We start from the raw sequence: 21,212 nt of genomic DNA on the forward strand, positions 1-21,212 counted from the left end.
GACATCTGCCTGTGAAAAGCTATATAAACAAAATGAACAGCCCAAAAATGGGAGCAATGCCCCTGTTTGTACAAACAACGAGACAATACCAAATATGTGTACTTTTTTTTCGTTTAGTTCAGTTTTTACATTCCAAATGCGTTTTAATAGTGAAACATTTTTTCGTTTATTTTTTCATACTTTATTTTGTGTTTTTTTTTTAGATTTGCCAGTTTTACTGGAGCAGGAAGCCTGTTGGACCATGCTTAGGGAAGGGCCTAACAGGTCATCATACCAGGCAGACCCAGAAGTCATATGTATAATCTCTGCTTGCCATGACAACCATCGATATCCTGTAATCACACGGGGGGCCTAAGGGGTGAATGAGGTAGCTCTTCGCTGTCACAACCATCTGGATGTCGTGGATACTATTGACTATGCCATCTAGAGGGTTAAATAGCCAGGGATGCTAGTACTGCCCCTGGCTTTTGCTGTGGCAGGTCAGTTCTCAGTTAAGTTGATTTTCCGCAGTGATTGCACCGGTCACAACTCTTGTGCCCACATGATCACTGTGATACACATGTCCATTATATTTTGCGAGGTGGTTAATGGTGCTTTTCAGCCCTGTTTATGCAGGAATCATAAGGGGATTTCTGCAACACAATATACCAACCAGACAGTGAAAAAATAACAACAACCGGATTCAATAGTGATGACATCCATGTGCTATCTATTTTTTCCATAACGCAAATTGACTTGCATTGAGGAATTTGATCTACAACATGGATCTGAGTAGGACATGTCTTTTTTTTCACACTATCAGTCCACAAAAAAAAGGACACGTGAAAAGTCCACTCATAGTAATAAGTCGGCAAAAATAACAGATAACACACGTAGCAAAAAAAAACATGTGTGAAAGCGGCCTTAGTTATTTATTTTTTCTAGGCCTAGAGAGAATCTTTGCATCATCACAAAAATCAACATGAAGACAGTCTATAATGTGGAAGACTGAGACTGTAGGCAGCACAGGGTCAGTGGTCAGTTCTGGTTTTCAAACCCCACCAAGGACAATATCTGCAAGTTTTATGGGTTTCCTCCAGGAACTTTGGTTTTCCTCCCTCACACACTCCAAATACATACTAAGGCCTCATTGAGACGTCATTGTTTTTCATGTGCGCAAAAAAATGGTATGTCATCAGTGTTTTTCATGCACGGATAAATAAATGACAATGTTTATTTTATCCTTTGCAATGTTGCACGCTGATCCGTGTGCTGTATGTATTTTCCACGGACCCATAGACTTGTATCGGCCCTTACCATCCGTGCTGCTGGAACAAAAATGGACGTGTCTGTGAGTTTTGCATGGACACATGGTCCATGAAAAAATAATAATATGCGAATAGCATCATCTATAATATAACGGTAGACGTGTTCTTCTGTCCGAAGCCTCTATAGACTGCGCAAGCATGATGCGCCTGCACAGTCTGGCCAGAGACAGAAGAAGACATCAGCCGTAACCGATATAGGTGAGAGCGAGGGGGATGAGGGTGAAGGACTGTGGTTATCTTCAACAAAATGGCACTGGAGATCGCGCTATGCGCAGGCGCGAACTCCAGCTCCACACTCCTCCTCCAGACTCGCCGGACATTGAGGACGCTCTGCAAGGGAAAGGGGAAATGGGGAGTAGGAGTGTTTTTTTTTGTTGTATGGATGGGGGCACAAATACCAGGATGGTGGAGCAGGATGGGGACAACACCTAACAGGATGAGGGCAGCACATAACCGGATGGAGCAGCAGGATGGGGATAGCACATAACCGGATGGAGCAGCAGGATGGGGGCAGCACATAACCAGATGGAGCAGCAGGATGGGGGCAGCACATAACCGGATGGGGACAGCACATAACAGGATGGGGCAGCAGGATGGGGGCAGCACATAACAGGATGGGGGCAGTACATAACAGGATGAGGGCGCAGGATTGGGGCAGCACATAACAGGATGGGGGCGCAGGATGGGGGAAGCACATAACAGGATGGGGGCGCATGATGGGGGCAGCACATAACCGGATGGAGCAGCAGGATGGGGATAGCACATAACCGGATGGAGCAGCAGGATGGGGGCAGCACATAACCAGATGGAGCAGCAGGATGGGGGCAGCACATAACCGGATGGGGACAGCACATAACAGGATGGGGCAGCAGGATGGGGGCAGCACATAACAGGATGGCGGCAGCACATAACCGGTGGAGCAGCAGGATGGGGGCAGCACATAACAGGATGGGGGCACAGGATGGGGGCAGCACATAGCAGGATGGGGGCAGCACATAACCGGATGGGGACAGCACATACCAGGATGGGGCAGCAGGATGGGGGCAGCACATAACAGGATGGGGGCAGCACATAACCGGTGGAGCAGCAGGATGGGGGCAGCACATAACAGGATGGGGCACAGGATGGGGGCAGCACATAACAGGATGGGGGCAGCACATAACAGGATGGGGACACAGGATGGGGGCAGTACATAACAGGATGAGGGCGCAGGATGGGGTAGCAGGATGGGGGCAGCACATAACAGGATGGGGGCGCAGGATGGGAACAGCACATAACAGGATGGGGGCGCAGGATGTGGGCAGCACAAAACAGCATGGGGTCGCAGGATGGGACAGCACATAACAGGATGGGGGCACAGGATGGGGGCAGCACATAACAGGATGGGGGCACAGGATTGGGGGCAGCACATAACAGGATGGGGCAGCACATAACAGGATGGGGACGCAGGATGGGGGCAGTACATAGCAGGATGAGGGCGCAGGATGGGGTAGCAGGATGGGGGCAGCACATAAGATGGGGGCACAGGATGGGGGCAGCACATAACAGGATGGGGGCAGCACATAACAGGATGGGGACGCAGGATGTGGGCAACACAAAACAGGATTGAGGCGCAGGATGGGGCAGCACATAATAAGATGGGGGCGCAGGATGTGGGCAACACAAAACAGGATGAGGACGCAGGATGGGGCAGCACATGACAGGATGGGGGCGCAGGATGGGGGCAGCACATAACCGGATGGAGCAGCAGGATGGGGGCAGCACATAACAGGATGGGGACAGCACATAACAGGATGGGGCAGCAGGATGGGGGAAGGACATAACAGGATGGGGGCGCATGATGGGGCAGCACATAACAGGATGGGGGCACAGGATAGGGGCAGCACATAGCAGGATGGGGGCAGCACATAGGAGGATGGGGGCACAGGATGGGGGCAGCACATAACAGGATGGGGGCAGCACATAACAGGATGGGGACGCAGGATGTGGGCAACACAAAACAGGATTGGGGCGCAGGATGGGGCAGCACATAATAAGATGGGGGCGCAGGATGTGGGCAACACAAAACAGAATGGGGTCGCAGGATGGGGCAGCACATAACAGGATGGGGACGCAGGATGGGGGCAGTACATAACAGGATGAGGGCGCAGGATGGGGTAGCAGGATGGGGGCAGCACATAACAAGATGGGGGTGCAGGATGGGGGCAGCACATAACAGGATGGGGGCGCAGGATGGGTGCAGCACAAAACAGGATGGGGCAGGAGGATGGTGGCAGCGCATAACAGGATGGGGGCAGCACATAACAGAATGGAGCAACAGGATGGGGGCAGCACATAACAGGATGGGGCAGCAGGATGGGGGCAGCACATAACAGGATGGGGGCAGCACATAACAGGATGGGGGCGCAGGATGGGGGCAGCACATAACAGGATGGGGGCAGTACATAACAGGATGAGGGCGCAGGATTGGGGCAGCACATAACAGGATGGGGGCGCAGGATGGGGGAAGCACATAACAGGATGGGGGCGCATGATGGGGCAGCACAGAACAGGATGGGGGCACAGGATAGGGGCAGCACATAACAGGATGGGGGCAGCACATAGCAGGATGGGGGCACAGGATGGGGGCAGCACATAGCAGGATGGGGGCAGTACATAACAGGATGAGGGCGCAGGATGGGGCAGCACATAACAAGATGGGGGCAGCACATAACAGGATGGGGGCGCAGGATGGGGGAAGCACATAACAGGATGGGGGTGCATGATGGGGCAGCACATAACAGGATGGGGGCACAGGATAGGGGCAGCACATAACAGGATGGGGGCAGCATATAGCAGGATGGGGGCAGCACATAGCAGGATGGGGGCACAGGATGGGGGCAGCACATAACAGGATGGGGGTGCAGGATGGGGGCAGCACAGAACAGGATGGGGGCGCAGGATGTGGGCAACACAAAACAGGATGGGGACGCAGGATGGGGCAGCACAAAACAGGATGGGGGTGCAGGATGGGGGTAACACAAAACAGGATGAGGGTGCAGGATTGGGCAGCACATAACAGGATGTGGACGCAGGATGGGGCAGCAGGATGGGGGCAGCACATAACAGGATGGGGCAGCAGGATGGGAGCAACACAAAACAGGATGGGGGTGCAGAATGGGGCAGCACATAACAGGATGGGGCAGCAGGATGGTGCAGCACAAAACAGGATGGGGCAGGAGGATGGGGGCGTAAATAACAGGATGAGGGCGCAGAATGAGGGCAGCACATAGCAGGATAGGAGACCATATACCAATAAAAAAGCTTGCCACCCGGGCGTAGAACGGGTTCAATAGCTTGTAGATTATAATGGGTACATGTTGTAACTGTGAAAAACATGGATCGAACATGTATGTGAAACATGGCCATCTGAATGAGGCTTAATAAGGAGTTTAGACTGTAGCGATATATTTCATTTGCTCTAGATCTCCTTTAAGGCCTCAGCCCCACTATCAGTATTTGATCAGTATTCGCTCAGTATTTTTTCTCAGGAGTGGGAGCCAAAACCAGGTGAGGAACAATCAGAGAAAAGGTATAATAGAAACAAGTCACCAATTCTGCCTTTATCACCCACTCCTGGTTTTGGCTCCCACTCCTGAGAAAAAATACTGACTGATTACTGACAAAATACTGATAGTGGGCCTTGGCCTTATACTTTTCATCTGATTATTCCACTCCTGGTTTTGGATTACAAATACTGAGGTAAAATACTGACCAAATACTGAACGTGTGAATGTGGCCCTTGTGGACCCCTAATAACAAATATGTCATGTAGTCACTGCACAGCAGCTGCCAAAATATCCAGTTTGGCACTATTTTTTTGCTGAGGGGTTTTACTACTAGACCACGGCCCCACTATCAGTATTCGGTCAGTATTTTTTCTCAGGAGTAGGAGCCAAAACCAGTAGTGGGTGATAAATGCAGAATTGGTGACTTGTTTCTATTATACTTTTCCTCTGATTGTTCTTCTGGTTTTGGCTTACAAATACTGAGGTAAAAAACTCACCAAATACTGGACGCTGGCAATGGAGGAGATTATTATTATTATTTATTATTATAGCGCCATTTATTCCATGGCGCTTTACATGTGAAATTGAGAAATTACTTTCTCCGTCTCCTCCGCACCTGTGCTAACTTTATATTATAGTCCTGGTATATGCCAATCAAACATATAAAGTATGAAATAATATGTTTTATGTAACTAGATCACAGTGTTGCACAGTAGAGTGATCCTACACCTAGTTTCTATAATATGACCAAGATTTCTACTTTCTTTATAAAATTGACAAAAGCAGAACATCCCAACTTAATGTAATATACTGTATATAGTCAGGCTGTTTATGCTATTACTCCCCAATAATCGGTAATATATCTGAAATGACCAATTACAGTCCCTCCTGGTTATGCCCAATATCGCAGTGTGGCTCCTTCCCCTACATTGATTATTATATGACCAAATGCTTCACAAACATTTGGAAATAGCTGTTTTTGAAATAGTTCTATGGAAATAAAACTTGAACCTGTCACCAGTTTTATACCTTATAAACCCGGCCCACCACCTTTTAAAGCGTGTAAATTGAGTTCCTATAACTGTTGAAGGCATAAAGGATTTGTAGGAACCACATTTATATGCTTTATAAGAGGACGGGCAGGAGTTTTCCCACAATCACAACTTGGCACATGGTTATGTAATAAGGTGTCTGATCGCTGGGGTACATTACTGATCACAGGAATGGGGGTCTTGTGTCCTGTTTGAGTGGAGCAGTGGTCACACATCCACACTTCCTCTCTATTTAAAGTCTATGGGGACCAACAGAAGTAACAGAATAAACTGCTAAATTATCTATGTCAGTCCCATAGACCTGAAATGTCCATTATGTGAAATACCTTGGAGGTTTTTAACAATGTCAGATATTACAATGATATCAATAAATATAGGCTCACAAACAAAGATTCATGCAAATATTTTATTTCGAAGCAAATTGTTTAATCTATCCATTTATATTGTATTTGGAGGTGAGGATTTCAGACACCGCTGCAATGAACTTGTCAAAAGCAGCATGGGTGACGGCATCAAAGTGAGCGGAGAAGTGAGCGGCCAGAGTGACCAGGATGCAGATAGACAGCAGCTGGAACACAAAGAAATACATTACAGTCATACAATCCCCCCTGTTTACTGTACTTGGTATATTACTATAATGCCCCCGTACACCCTGCATGGCTGTCAGCAGAGCAATGGTTCGGCACATCGTTTGGCCGGCACCTATCTCGGCCGTCTCTCCCATACACAGGAGAACTCCTATGCTCTCTAAGAGAGAGCCACTGCAAGATATCTCTGCAAGCGTCTTATTTCGCTGAAAGCAAAAGGATCATTAGCCCGAAATTGGACATGCTGGACCCTTAACTCCCCTGACAATCATATGTCCAGTGCCCCCATACACATTAGAATGTCAGCCGAACCTGTCAACATCAAAGGTTGGGTGATTTTAGTCTAATGTGTATGGGAGGCTAAAAAAAACTGTAGAAGGCTTAAGCCGCACTGAAGATAAATACTTATATGACGGATTGGTTTTACAAGAGATTCTGATGGATCCTATTAACTTACAATTAGTGTTGAGCCACCCCCGTAGTGTTCGAGTTCGGTTCGGTTCGTCGAACACCCTTGTGTTCGCCGAACTGTTCGTCGAACTGTTCGTCGAACACCTTCGAACACCGTTAAAACCAATGGCAGGCAAACAAAAACACATAGAAACACATAGAAAACACCTTCAAAGGTGTCCAAAAGCTGACAAACTGCTCAGAAGACACAACTAACACATGGAAAAGTGACAAGTACATATAGTCATGCGAAAAGAAAAGAGGTGGAGGAGTAAAAGGAGGGGGAGACACAGATATAGGCATGTCATGCCCTTCTAAAATCCAAAAAGTGAGAAGCCGAGACGGCCAGTCCGCTCCTGCCCGTGCCACCTCCGTGTCGCCGGGTTTGTGCCAGAGCCGCGGTGAACCCTGACGGCCAGCCCCCCTCTCCCAATACTGGTGCCTGTCCGCTGGTGGGTCGAGAGAGCCCCCCTGTGGTGGAGGCAGCTCTAAGCTTTTTAATTTAAATTGTCCCTCTAATTTGAATGAATACACTTTAAATCCATTTACAAGGATCTATTGGAGGGCAAGTCTGATGCCAGCAGCCGCGTAATTCCAGCTCCAGTAGCGTCCACTAAAGCTGCTGCAGTTAAAAAGCTTTTATAAGGATCGAGCTCGGCTGTCCACCGCAAGGCATCCTAGTGCCAGTCCCAGCCCCTATGCCTTGGGGTGCCTCCTGATGCTCTTCACTAAGTATCCCGTGGTCCCGAAGCATTTCCTTTGAAAAAATTAAGTGTCCAAACTACAGGTGGTGTAGCTTGCTTAACAGCCGGGATAATCCGCTGACTAGCAGACACTGCTACTAGGCACAAAGTATTTCCTGGGCTAGATGCAGTTAAAAATTTGTAATTAGATACTCTCGTTGGATGCTGAGAAAGCATTCCATAGAGTCTCCTGGCACGCCATATATGATTCTCTTAAAAAGCTTGGGGTAGGGGTCTAGGGGACCCTTTTATAGCCAAAATCACGGCCCTGTATCGCAATACGTCACCTAGGCTGAAGATAAATGGAACTGTAGCACCCTGAGGGCTCGGTTGCTAAAGACGTATTGCACCTCACCCAGAGGTGTGATATCTCACTCTCAGGTAAGGATGGAGTGTGGATCAGGACCCGACACCTGCATGCATTACACCACATTGCCGTGGGGCAGGGCGACCAATATGCCCCTGAGATGGGCACGACAGTCCCTGTCCCTGGCTGGAGTGGGGGGAGGGAACACTGAGGAAGGGGAACCCTGTAGTGCAGGAGCAGGGAGGAAGCAGTTCCTGGGTGCATTGAGAAGGGAGTATAAAAGGTGGGCACCATCTTAGTTCAGTGCAGAGAAGTCTGAGCAGAAGTGGCAGGGAGCAGGGGCTCTGCATGAGCTCTGCTCCGGAGGCGGGCCTAGTAACAGAGGCCCAGGCCTGGAAGAGGGAGAAGGAAGGAAGAGGAGCGGAGAAGGCTCCAGGAACGAGGAATGAAGGGATCCCAGGGGTGCGGACGGGCGAGTCGCCACCGCACGCCCGAATCCACCTGCGTGGAGGGGTCAGGCCAAAGGGGGAGACCGGTCCCCGAATTAGTGGAGGCAGGAAACGACCCTCAGCTAGAAACCGGAGGCTCTGACATTTTATGTGGCGCAGCCCCTCGCTACACCCGCTAGGAAGGCACCACATAGGGTCAGGGAAACTGGCGCCAAGTTTACCAAGAGGAGGCCCGAGGCAGCCGGACAGAAGTGTTGGTAAGAAAGGCCAGACAAAGGACACACAAAGGGGGTCCTGTGAAGTGCTCCAAAGTTATCTGGGAGTTGTCTGAGCCCCTCACCTGGTGAGCACAGTACGACGTGGGCAGCCGTTACCTGCAGACGTGGTCTGGATAATAAGAACTGTGAGTAAAGGCCCTGAACTGAATCACTGACTCCGTGTCGTTACTGCTGCTGCCCTGCACCATCACCCCCATCCTCCGCATACACTGCCCTGAGGCTATACTCCTCCCGTGGGGAGTTATGCTACGCTCTGCTGCACCCACAACACCAGCCTCAGTGGTCTGCCCTGTAGCGGCGGTTCACTCTGACCGCAATCCACGGGTGGCGTAGTCGGACATTTAAACATGAAAACCACATAAATAGTTCCGCCACTGGTTTGACCGCCCTGAGCCACGGAACTGGGTCGCCGCCACGAAGACTACAACCACCAGCATCCACCAAAAAGGGTCCGGCTCCGGGTGTCCCAAGGCCCAGGGGGTGCGTCAGAACATTTTCATCACCTTTCACAATCACCAATGGGACAAGGCAGTGATGTCCTCTGTCCCCTCTCTTATACATCCTAGTGACGGAGCACCTGCTCTCATCAATTCGCCATAACCCCAATATTAGGTGGATTGAGGTGGGAGGCACCGAGTACAAGTGCTCTCTATTTGCTGATGATGTCCTAGTATATATCACTCAATCACATATATCCATCCATGCTGTTATGGCTGAAATAGATCACTTTGTTACATGGTAAAATTTTAAAATCAATGCAGCGAAGTCTGAGGCCCTCGATGTCTCCCTCCCCAAATCCATATAGGATTCCATCCAGTCCAACTTTCCCTTTGCCTGGCCCTCACAGGGTATCAAATACTTAGGAATTCCTATTCATAGAGACCTCTCCCATCTATGTTATCGTAATTTTGGGCCCTTTATTGAACAACTCCATATAGACCACGGTTGGCAAGTTAGAACTGTAAGATTCACTACGTGAACCACTGGTGTTTTGTGGAAAAGCACATGTACACTGCGTTCCAAATTATTATACAAAAAGTGTTTAGGAGTGATAAGGGAAGAATTTGTTTGTTTGTCAGTTAAACTCATTGATGGTGATGTGTGTCAGGGCTCTTTATATCACTGTAAGCAATTGCAGACACCTGTGCTAATTAGTTTGGCAGGTGTGTCCAATGAAAGGCAAGACTACTTAAGAAGGCTCTCTCACATTATTAAGCAGCCTACATTTTCTGCCAAAATGGGAAAGAAAAAGGATGTGTCGGCTGCTGAGAAGCAACAAATTGTGGAGTGTTTAGGTCAAGGCATGACTACAATCAACATTGTGCGATGATCAGGATGAAGTGTCTTGGCAATCAAGAAGTATGTAGCTGATTCACAGTACACACGTGTGCGTGCTGATAAGGGCAAATTGAGGACTCTTTCCTACAGGCAATTACGTCAGGTTGAAAGAGCAGCGGCAAAAAAGCCTTGTCATAGCAGCAGACAAGTTTTTGAAGCTGCTTGTGCCTCCAACGTCCCCCGAACAACAAGATGCAGGGTCCTTCAGAGGTTTGCAGCTGTGCATGCGCCATCCTGTCGACCTCCTCTATCCACTTCACACAAGCAGAAACGGCTCCAGTGGGCCAAACATTACATGAAGACTGATTTCAAAACTGTTTTGTTCACGGATGAGTGCCGTGCAGCGCTCGATGGTCCAGATGGATGGAGTGGAGGATGGCTGGTTGATGGACACCCCACGCAAACACGGCTACAGCGCCAACAAGGAGGAGGTGGAGTAATGTTTTGGGCTGGAATCATGGGGAGAGAGATTGTCGGCCCCTTTAGGATCCCTGAAGGCGCTAAAGATGAACTCCATAATGTATGTGGATTTTCTCAAACAGCACTTCCTGCCATGGTTCAAGAAGAAGAACCGTGTATTTCACAGCAAGATCATTTTTCTGCATGATAATGCACCATCTCATGCTGCACATAAAACATCTGCATCTCTGGCTGATATGGGCATAAAAGGGGACAAACTTATGGTGTGACCCCCATGCTCCCCTGACCTCTACCCCATTCAGAACCTTTGGAGCATCATTAAAAGGAGTGTCTATGATGGCGGGAGGCAGTTCACATCTAAGCAACAGCTCTGGGAGGGTATTCTGTCCTCATGCAAAACAATTGAAGCAGAAACCATCCAAAACCTGACAAATTCAATGGACGAGAGAGTTCAGAAGCTCCTTTCGAACAAGGGGTCCTATGTGAAAATGTAACATCACCTAGAATAAAGTTTTGAGTTGAAAACTGTTTGATTTCAGTTTCTAACAACCTGCTAATGCTTATAATTTCAAAAATGACCATTTTTTTGGTCTTTATTAAAATGAAAAGGTTGATCGAAAAGTTTGGGGGATCTAAGAGTGTGGCAACCCAGTAGTCATGATTACTTCGAATTCTGACAATATGAGGGTCATGCTGCAGGTAGTGCAGCAAGAAGGCACTTATGTGCCTTGCGCATCTCGGAGCCCCAAAATTATTTTCCGGGCTAGATGCAGCTAAAAATTATTTTTAATTTTAAATCTGGTGAAGCTTTAGTATAGATGGCCTAATATGATCAGTGCTGCACACTGCTACAAAGCCCAAATTATTTTCCAGTCAAGATACAGATAAACATGATTAGTAATTTGAAAGCTTAAAACGGTTGGTAGGGTGATTTTAACCAATCATCAAGCTTTTACTCTCCCCAGGATGACACAGGGGTAGAAAAGTCGTTTCGGATCCATGATTTGTTCATCTTTATGAACGTGAGTCTGTCTACATTATCAGTGGAGAGCCGCGTGCGCTTATCTGTCAGCACACCACCAGCAGCGCTGAACACACGTTCAGACAGAACGCTGGCTGCGGGGCATGACAAGATCTCCAAGGCGTAAGTGGCTAGCTCCGGCCATTTATCCAGATTGGAAGCCCAAAAAGAGCAAGGGTCCAGTGACACAGTCGTGGCTTCAATGTTTACTTGGAGATACTCCTGTACCATCGTCTCTAGGCGTTGACTATGTGTCAGACTTCTTGTCTCCTGTGGCCTTGCAAAGGATGGGCTAAAAAAGTGGTGAAATGATTCCGCAAAATTGATGTTACCAGCAGATACTGTGGTTCTGTCACGGTTTGAGTGCTGAACACTTGACGGTCCCACGGTTGGCAAGTTGGAACTGTGAGATTCACTACGTGCACCACTGGTATTTTGTGGAAAAGCACATGTAAGATTCTGCAACAGTCTCTGCTGATACTCCTGCATGCGTGCATCCCTTTCTATGGCAGGAATAATTTCTGCAAATTTACTTTTGTAACGGGGATCTAACAGTGTGGCAACCCAGTAGTCAGGATTATTTCTAATTCTCACAATTCGAGGGTCATGTTGCAGGTAGTGCAGCAAGAAGGCACTCATGTGTGTTGCGCATCCAGGAGCACCAAGTCCCTGTTGTGTTGGTGGCGAGGTAACAATCATGCTTCCTTCCTCTGTCCTCTCCCCCCAACCTCGCACAACAGAAATGTGATCAAGGTCTCCCTCATCTGATGAGTCTTCCATCAGTTCGTCCTCCACTTCTTCCTGGGCTCCTGCACCTTCCTCACTAGTTTGGCTGCTACCATGCGCCCTGGTAAAACCATCTCCCCCACCCTCACATGCCTGCCGCCTTGGTGCTGCCGACCGTCTGGACCTTGCAGATGTTAGCCCTTCCGCATACAACTCCTCCTCCTCTACTTCCTCCACCTCCTCTTGTGCCACCACCTGACTCCGAATTCTGTTTAACATGTGCTCCAGCATGTAAATCACCGGAATAGTCATGCTGATAATGGCATCGTCAGCACTAAACATCTTCGTCGCCATTTCAAAACTGTGCAGAAGGGTGCATAGGTCCCTGATCTGAGACCACTCCTCCAGCGTGATTTGCCCCACCTCTGAATCTCGTTGGCCCAGGCTATACGTCAGAACGTATTGCACCAGGGCTTGTCGGTGCTGCCACAGTCGCTGCAACATGTGCAGAGTTGAATTCCACCAGGTAGGCACATCGCATTTTAGCCGGTGAAGTGGCAGGCCCAACGACTTCTGTAGAGATGTAAGTCGCTGAGCTGCGGGATGCGAACGGCGGAAGTGAGCACACAGCGACCGTGCCCTCTGCAGAAGGCCATCTAGTCTGGGATAGTGGGCTAAAAATTGCTGGACAACCAGGTTCAACACGTGAGCCATACAAGGCACGTGTGTGACATTGCCCCGGCGAAGGGCCGCACCCAGGTTTGCAGCATTGTCGCACACGGCCTTCCCTGGTTTCAGGTCCAGTGGAGACAACCATTCATGAAATTGGTTCTCCAGAGCTGACCACAACTCCTCAGCTGTGTGACTCACATTTCCCAGACATTTCAATGTAAAAACCGCCTGATGACGTTGAGCCCTACTGCCAGCATAGTAAGGAGGTGTGCAGGATCCCTTCTGCGCAGTTAGAAAGCTTGTGGCATGACCAGACAGGCTTTGGGCGCAGGTGGAAGACCAAGAGGAGGTTGAGGAGGCAGAAGCAGTGGTGGAACTTTGACATAAAGAGGATTGACGCACAACTCGTGGGGACGGCAAGACTTGGACAGCAGCCCCTTGTCCTGCTGTCACCATAGTTACCCAGTGCCCAGTCAGCGACATGTAACGCCCCTGTCCATGCCTACTCGTCCAAGTGTCTGTGGTGAAATGCACCCTGTCACACACAGAGTTTCTCAAAGAAGCGGTGATGTTGTGTGCGACATGCTGGTGGAGCGCAGGCACACCTTTCTTTGAGAAGTAGTGCCGACTGGGCATCTGGTACTGGGGCACTGCGACGGACATAAGGTCTCGAAAATCCTCTGTGTCCACCAGGCGGAAAGGCAGCATTTCTGTAGCCAAGAGCTTGCAGATGGTGAAATTCAACCTCTTAGCTTTCTCATGGCTAGGAGGAAATGGTCTTTTACTTGTCCACATCTGAGGGACCGAGGGCTGGCTATTGTGCTTAGACGGGGTTGATAAGGGTGTCCCCGGCAAACTGCCGGTCTGTGAGGAAGATGCAGGCGGACATGTTAGGTTGCCTTGATCCAAAGGTGGTGCTATCGATGTCGGACAGCGCTCAAGACCAGCTGGTGTTACCACCTCCAAAGAAAATGATGACCTGCCAATCACGCTGGCTGTTGCGGGTAAAGAGGTGGCAGGTCTGCGCCCCAAAACAGGTGTGACTGCTGTCCCCCCAGTCACAGAGGATGAAGAGGCCGCGGATGCACAAGATATGGCAGACGGTGGTTGGCCCGGCCGGCTAGACCGCATTGTAGCACACTGAGCTTCCCACTGCAACTTATGCTTCATGTCCATGTGCCGGTTCATGCATGAAGTACTCAAACTATGTATTTTTTGGCCTCTACTTAGCTTTTGCTGACAAATGTTACAGATAACACGAGTTGGGTCATCTTTATCGATCTGAAAAAATGCCCAGGCTATGCAAGGCTTAGCACCCATGCGACCTGAAGAGCCACCACGACTTGTGGTGAGAGGCAGAGTTGTGTTTGAGGATGCAGTTGTTGACGTGCTTCCAGTACTACGTCTCTGTCCAGGAAGGCGCAACCTGACCTCGTCGTCACTAGCATCTTCCTCCACCTCCTCTGCTGACCTCATCTCTTGGCTGACTGTGGGTTGACAGTAAGTGGGATCTCCGACCTCATCATCATCACCCTGTGCGTTATCACACCCGTCGTCCTCAGAGCCAACCTGTTCCTGCCCTGACAAAAAACTAAAGTTGTCGCTCCAATCAGGTATTTGAGTCTTATCATCGTCTTCCTCATTGTCTCCACCAACAGGAGTTACAGTTTGGGAATGAGGGTCTACATTATGGTCAGAACCTTCTGCGTCTGGTCCTGGATCCGACTCATAAAGATTCTGGGCATCAGTGCAGATCATTTCCTCGTCTGGATTCACAGAAGCGCTGGAGTCGACCTCTGATTCCCAGGCTATAGTATGAGTAAACAGCTCTGCAGACTCAACCATCTGTTCTACCTCATACTCAGACGGGCAGCTGGAGATTTGGGAGCTGTGAGGAAGCAAGTGCGATTTGGGTGACACCTTTGAGGACTGGAGTATTTGTGATGTTGAAGTTGATGTGGAGGAGAGCCCACTTAAAGGAGCACTTGATATCCGTTGAAGCACCTGCTGTTTTTGTGCCTCATCTGGAATTTGTAGCGATTGGCGTGGCCGTAAGAAAGGGATCTTATCACATTGTCCGCTAAAAGAAGTAGACATTTTAGTTTGGCTGGAAGATGGTCTTTCTTCTGCACCTACCCCACGGACACAACCTTTTTTCCCCTTCCCAACACGCCTATTCCCCTTTCCACCAGCAGCAGGCCTTTTTCCACTCATTTTGGTGGTTAACTAATTCACAACTCTGGAGTTGTTTGCACAAAAAAACAATGGATGGTAACCGAGCAGAGCTGAGTGGCCAAACTGTGGTATTAGGCCAAAACTATTGGCTGGGTTAGATGCAGAAAAAAATTATTTTTAATTTGCAACCTGATGGAGGTCAGTATAGATGGACTAATAGACCAAGTCCCACACACCGCTAGAAGCCCAAATATTTTTTCAGAGCTAGATGCAGAAATTTTTTTTATTCAATTTGCAACCTGATGGAGGTCAGTATAGATGGACTAATAGACCAAGTCCCACACACTGCTAGAAGCCCAAATATTTTTTCAGAGCTAGATGCAGAAAAAAATTATTTTTAATTTGCAACCTGATGGAGGTCAGTATAGATGGACTAATAGACCAAGTCCCACACACTGCTAGAAGCCCAAATATTTTTTCAGAGCTAGATGCAGAAAAAAATTATTTTTAATTTGCAACCTGATGGAGGTCAGTATAGATGGACTAATAGAACAAGTCCCACACGCTGCTAGAAGCCCAAATATTTTTTCAGAGATAAATGAAGAAAAAAATTATTTTTAATTTGCAACCTGATGGAGGTCAGTTTAGATGGACTAATAGAACAAGTCCCACACGCTGCTAGAAGCCCAAATATTTTTTCAGAGATAAATGAAGAAAAAAATTATTTTTAATTTGCAACCTGATGGAGGTCAGTATAGATGGACTAATAGACCAAGTCCCACACGCTGCTAGAAGCCCAAATATTTTTTCAGAGCTAGATGCAGAAAAAAATTATTTTTAATTTGCAACCTGATGGAGGTCAGTATAGATGGACTAATAGACCAAGTCCCACACGCTGCTAGAAGCCCAAATATTTTTTCAGAGATAAATGAAGAAAAAAATTATTTTTAATTTGCAACCTGATGGAGGTCAGTATAGATGGACTAATAGACCAAGTCCCACACACTGCTAGAAGCCCAAATATTTTTTCAGAGCTAGATGCAGAAAAAAATTATTTTTAATTTGCAACCTGATGGAGGTCAGTATAGATGGACTAATAGACCAAGTCCCACACGCTGCTAGAAGCCCAAATATTTTTTCAGAGATAAATGAAGAAAAAAATTATTTTTAATTTGCAATCTGATGGAGGTCAGTATAGATGGACTAATAGAACAAGTCCCACACGCTGCTAGAAGCCCAAATATTTTTTCAGAGATAAATGAAGAAAAAAATTATTTTTAATTTGCAACCTGATGGAGGTCAGTATAGATGGACTAATAGAACAAGTCCCACACGCTGCTAGAAGCCCAAATATTTTTTCAGAGATAAATGAAGAAAAAAATTATTTTTAATTTGCAACCTGATGGAGGTCAGTATAGATGGACTAATAGACCAAGTCCCACACACTGCTAGAAGCCCAAATATTTTTTCAGAGCTAGATGCAGAAAAAAATTATTTTTAATTTGCAACCTGATGGAGGTCAGTATAGATGGACTAATAGACCAAGTCCCACACACTGCTAGAAGCCCAAATATTTTTTCAGAGCTAGATGCAGAAAAAAAATATTTTTAATTTGCAACCTGATGGAGGTCAGTATAGATGGACTAATAGACCAAGTCCCACACACTGCTAGAAGCCTAAATATTTTTTCAGAGATAAATGAAGAAAAAAATTATTTTTAATTTGCAACCTGATGGAGGTCAGTATAGATGGACTAATAGACCAAGTCCCACACACTGCTAGAAGCCCAAATATTTTTTCAGAGCTAGATGCAGAAAAAAATTATTTTTAATTTGCAACCTGATGGAGGTCAGTATAGATGGACTAATAGACCAAGTCCCACACACCGCTAGAAGCCCAAATATTTTTTCAGAGCTAGATGCAGAAAAAAATTATATTCAATTTGCAACCTGCTGGAGGTCAGTATAGAAGGACTAATAGAACAAGTCCCACACACTGCTAGAAGCCCAAATATTTTTTCAGAGCTAAATGAAGAAAAAAATTATTTTTAATTTGCAACCTGATGGAGGTCAGTATAGATGGACTAATAGACCAAGTCCCACACACTGCTAGAAGCCCAAATATTTTTTCAGAGCTAGATGCAGAAAAAAATTATATTCAGTTTGCAACCTGATGGAGGTCAGTATAGATGGACTAATAGAATGATGCTATGCCCAAAAGATTTTACTTCACTAGGTGCAGTAAAAAAATTGGTATTCTATACACAGGTGGTGTATCTTGCAACACAGATAGGCTACTCCACTGACTAACACACTCTGCAATAGGCCAAAAAGGATTAGCTTTGCTAGATTCAGCCAAATGCTGTGAAAAAAACTTGCACAGCACTGGCACAGACCTGCCTGGCAAAAACTGATAGGAACTCATGTAACCTAGTCCTGAAAAGGACTCCAATTACAATTAGTCTTTACTCCCACAATCTATCTATTTAAGAGCACAGACCTGCCTGATAAAAGTCGTAGGAAATGCTGTAACCTAGTCCTTAAAAGGACTGCAATCACAACTATTCCCTACTCCCAAACTATCTGTATATTTGTGCGAAAATTGGCTTGAAATTAACAAGGTATAGCGCACACAGCAACAGCGGTGCCGTCTAACACGCAGCTGCAGCAGTGAGAAAATGGTGGCGACGGGGAAAATGGCTTGGTCTTATAGGGCAAGGACATGTGACATACACTGCCAATCACACATGCCCTTGCTTGTGTGAAAAAAAGCACTTCGCTCCGTGTGTGCGCTGCTGATAGGCTGACAGATTGCACCTCCCCACTGCAAATGCGGGAAAGAGAAAAAAAAATGGAGATCTTCATTGTTCCTGCAGAGATCCATCCCCTGCCCTTCCCCCCACCCCGCTGTACACTCAAACTGCGTATTAACATTAATTTTCATCATTACTGAGAAAAAATCCAGTTATGATTTTGGTGCACGAACAGTTATCGAACATAACCTCGAACAGCCGAATTTTTCTCAAATTGTTCGTGTTCGCCGACCGGCTCGAACACCGCCCAAAACAGCTCGAATTTGAGATTGGCGAACAGTTCGAGTAGAACAACGCTCATCTCTACTTACAATGGGTCTGGTAGGCTTTCATATTTGTTTTCTATTCTTTTTTTAAGGAACAACTAAAACCTCACTGAAGAAAACCAGTTTGACAGTGTGAACTGGGCCTAACATTTAGCTAACAATTACTGAAAATAAACTAATTGTTTAAAGGGGTCCTCCATTTTCATACATTTATTACATTTTTGTATATCTACCACTATCTGACATGTTTGAGATATAACAACCCCTTTTAACAATAAAAACATTTAACAACAGTACTTGTATCTTCGACATCCATTTTTACAACTATTTGTAACTTGTTTCTCAGTCTTACCTTGAAGTTTCCAGGGTCCACTCTCACGTTGTAGACATGCAGGTCAGTCAGTGGGGACAGGGATCCCTCCATGTTGTCCAGGTGTTTGGCCGCCTCTGCAAGAGCACCCAACACCTTTCCTCCATGTGTCTGGAGATCAGTGGATCCGTGGCTGAGGTCAAAGTGGTTGAAGTAAGTCTTGGTCTGGGGGAAGCTCAGCAACATCCTAAAACGGAAAAACAATATTTACATATAGAGCAGGGCAATTTTTAAAAGGATTGTCCAGGACTTAGACATTGATAACCTATCCTCAATATAGGCTATCAATATCAGATTGCTGACTGTTCTCGGGAACAGCAGCTCAGCTCCCATTAATGTTAATGCAAGATGAGCTGCATCAGCTGAGAACGGCCATTACAGTGAGCTCATCCGGCTCCACACACTGGGTACATCCAGCCACTTCCGGTGCTGCCAACAGCTGGATGCTAGAGGTTCAGGGTATCAGGCGCCCACTGATCTGGTATTAATGACTTATTCTAAGGATACATTATCAACGAACCAGTCTTGGACATCACTTTTAAGTCTAAAACTATTCTAGTACTATATACTTTTTTCTCTTTGTGTAAAACATAACTGAGTTACCAATTAATGAAACTGTTACCTTTCCAAAGCTTCAGCACCGAGAGCGTTCACATTTCCGGAGGCTTTGCCCAAGATGGACACGATGGCCGCCTTCTCAACGTCAGAGAAAGTCATGTTGTTTGTGTATGGCTGATGAGAGCTGTAGGGTGAGACACAGAAGGTTTGTGCTGTGTCAGGCCACTTGGATTTTATAGAGGAAAGATCAGCAGAAATGTATACTTGTCCACGGCCATTGGTCATGTGGCGCCCTGCTGCGCATTTGTGCCACAGATCCTAGAGGGGTGCATGGACGGATTCCTCCACAAGAGGCCCTCGCAGCATATGTAGCACCCTGAGGATTCGGCTGCTACAGGGGTATTACACCTCAAGCCAGAGGTGTGGTATTCCACTCCCGGGTAAGGATGGAGTGTGGAACTGAGCTCAGTAGGCTGCATACACTACATACATCCCATTTCTGGGGGACAGATCAATGGTACTCCCACCAGTTTATGTGCAGGTACGATAGTGTCTGTCCCTGGCTGGAGTGGGAGGGGGGTGGAACATCCCAGTAGTGTAGGGGCAGATAGGGGGAGCAGTCTGGGTAATGCTAGGAGCTCATTGGGTGCTGGTCACCTGAGCTCACACATAGAGGGAGTATATAAGGTGGGAACCATCTTAGATCAGGGTCAGACAGGCAGACAGCTACTAGTCAGTCTGTTGTAGAGGGTCAAGCAGTCCTGAAAGAAGAGAGAGGAGAAGGAAAGGACCCAGAGGGGAAGAAGAGGGAACCCCAAGAGCCCAAATACAAGCAACAGGGTGAAGGGTTGGCACAAGGGTACCGGATCCCAAGCTGGTGGAGGGCACTAATCCTCAGCCAGAGACCGGAGGTTGTGGGCAGGATCTGCCACGACCCCCCACTAAATCCACCCGAAAGGCAGACCAAGCATAGGGTCAGGGAACCCAGAAGAGGTGTACCCACCAAGAGACCCGAGGGAGCCGGACAAAGGTGGATCCCTGGTGGGGAAGGCCAGAGAAAAGGAACGTCAGAAAGGGAGCTCAGGATCACGCTCCAGAATTACCTGGGGGTTGGCCGAGTCCAGGACCTGGTGGACGCAGCACGGCTCGGGCGGTCACTCAAGGCCGGAGTGACCAGAACAACAGCAGTAAGTAAAAACCCTGAACTGCACAGCCCGACTCTGAGTCTTAATACCATCCTCACTGCACCACCACAACCACCACCCTCTACAACTGACCCCCTGAGGCTATACCCCTCCCGTTGGGGGTTATACTACCAGAAGCTGCACACACACCACCAGCCTCAGCGGACCCTGCTGCAGCGGCGGCCGTATTGACCGCAAATCAACGGGTGGCGTAGTCGACACTAAAGAACATCCAGCAACATCTGTAGGACTGCCACACACTGAGCTTGACACCCTGGGCACGGACCGGGTCACCGCCACTCGGAGACTACAACCCCCATCTGATCTGGCTCCGGGTATACCCCAAACAACACTGGCCCAGGGGGCGCATCAACTTTGGCGTAGTCGGCAGGATTACGTGCCCGCAACAACCGGGTACTGCGTGCCTGAAGAAAAGTTCACCGTTACCTCAAAAAGAAGTCTCCCGCCGGTTCCGGAGGGTCCCCGCCAACGGACCCCATCACAGGTCGTTTCCCGCCGGTTGTCCGCCATTTGCAGCTTTTTCCCGCCATCCATGGAGTTTCCCGCCACTGGGAGACGATTCCCGCCATTTCCAAAGATTTCCCGCCTTGGAAGAGCGGACGCCATTATGGGCGTGCCAGAGGGTGGCAAAAGGCCACCTCCCATCGTGGGCCAGGTCGAAGAATGGCGCCAAAAGCGGAAACCGCGCCCACCAACAGAGACTGTGATGCTGGAGATGTCCATCAGCGTGAGAGAACTGCCCCTGGAACTGACAATCACAAAGTTGCCCCGGGACCACCTGCAATGTGGGCGGAGACGGAACAAAGGAGCGAAGATGGGTGCAGCCTGGAGCAGTCTGGAGAGAGCGCACCCGGAGACAAGAAGTCTGGAGAGGAGTCCAGAGAAAGCGTACCCGGAGATGGAGGGAGAGACAGGCAGCACCGACCCA

At 48.0% G+C, this 21,212-nt stretch overlaps 1 protein-coding gene across 1 annotated transcript; it reads right to left on the reverse strand.

Annotated features, from left to right (window-relative positions):
- Window positions 1–6,337: 6,337 nt before the first annotated feature.
- LOC141161343 (hemoglobin subunit alpha-3-like) lies at window positions 6,338–19,238 on the reverse strand. The gene is made up of 3 exons (XM_073646154.1): window positions 19,144–19,238; window positions 18,504–18,708; window positions 6,338–6,475 (listed from the first exon to the last, which is right to left on the reverse strand). The coding sequence occupies exons 1-3, from the start codon at window positions 19,236–19,238 to the stop codon at window positions 6,338–6,340; spliced, it is 438 nt and encodes a 145-aa protein (XP_073502255.1).
- Between the last annotated feature and the right edge of the window lie 1,974 nt (window positions 19,239–21,212).

This window comes from Phyllobates terribilis, unplaced genomic scaffold, assembly GCF_046119375.1.
Source record: "Phyllobates terribilis strain yellow unplaced genomic scaffold, ASM4611937v1 Scaffold_9__5_contigs__length_417890890, whole genome shotgun sequence".
Taxonomy (NCBI): Eukaryota; Metazoa; Chordata; class Amphibia; order Anura; family Dendrobatidae; genus Phyllobates; species Phyllobates terribilis.

What these genes read in the sequence shown, in the direction of transcription:
- LOC141161343 (XM_073646154.1), bottom strand. Translation starts at nt 19,238, where the DNA reads ATGACTTTCTCTGACGTTGAGAAGGCGGCCATCGTGTCCATCTTGGGC. An exon ending in GGTGCTGAAGCTTTGGAAAG is followed by an intron (nt 18,709 to 19,143) that starts GTAACAGTTTCA and finishes TTTCCGTTTTAG; the next exon opens with GATGTTGCTGAGCTTCCCCC. An exon ending in TGGACCCTGGAAACTTCAAG is followed by an intron (nt 6,476 to 18,503) that starts GTAAGACTGAGA and finishes TTTGTGTTCCAG; the next exon opens with CTGCTGTCTATCTGCATCCT.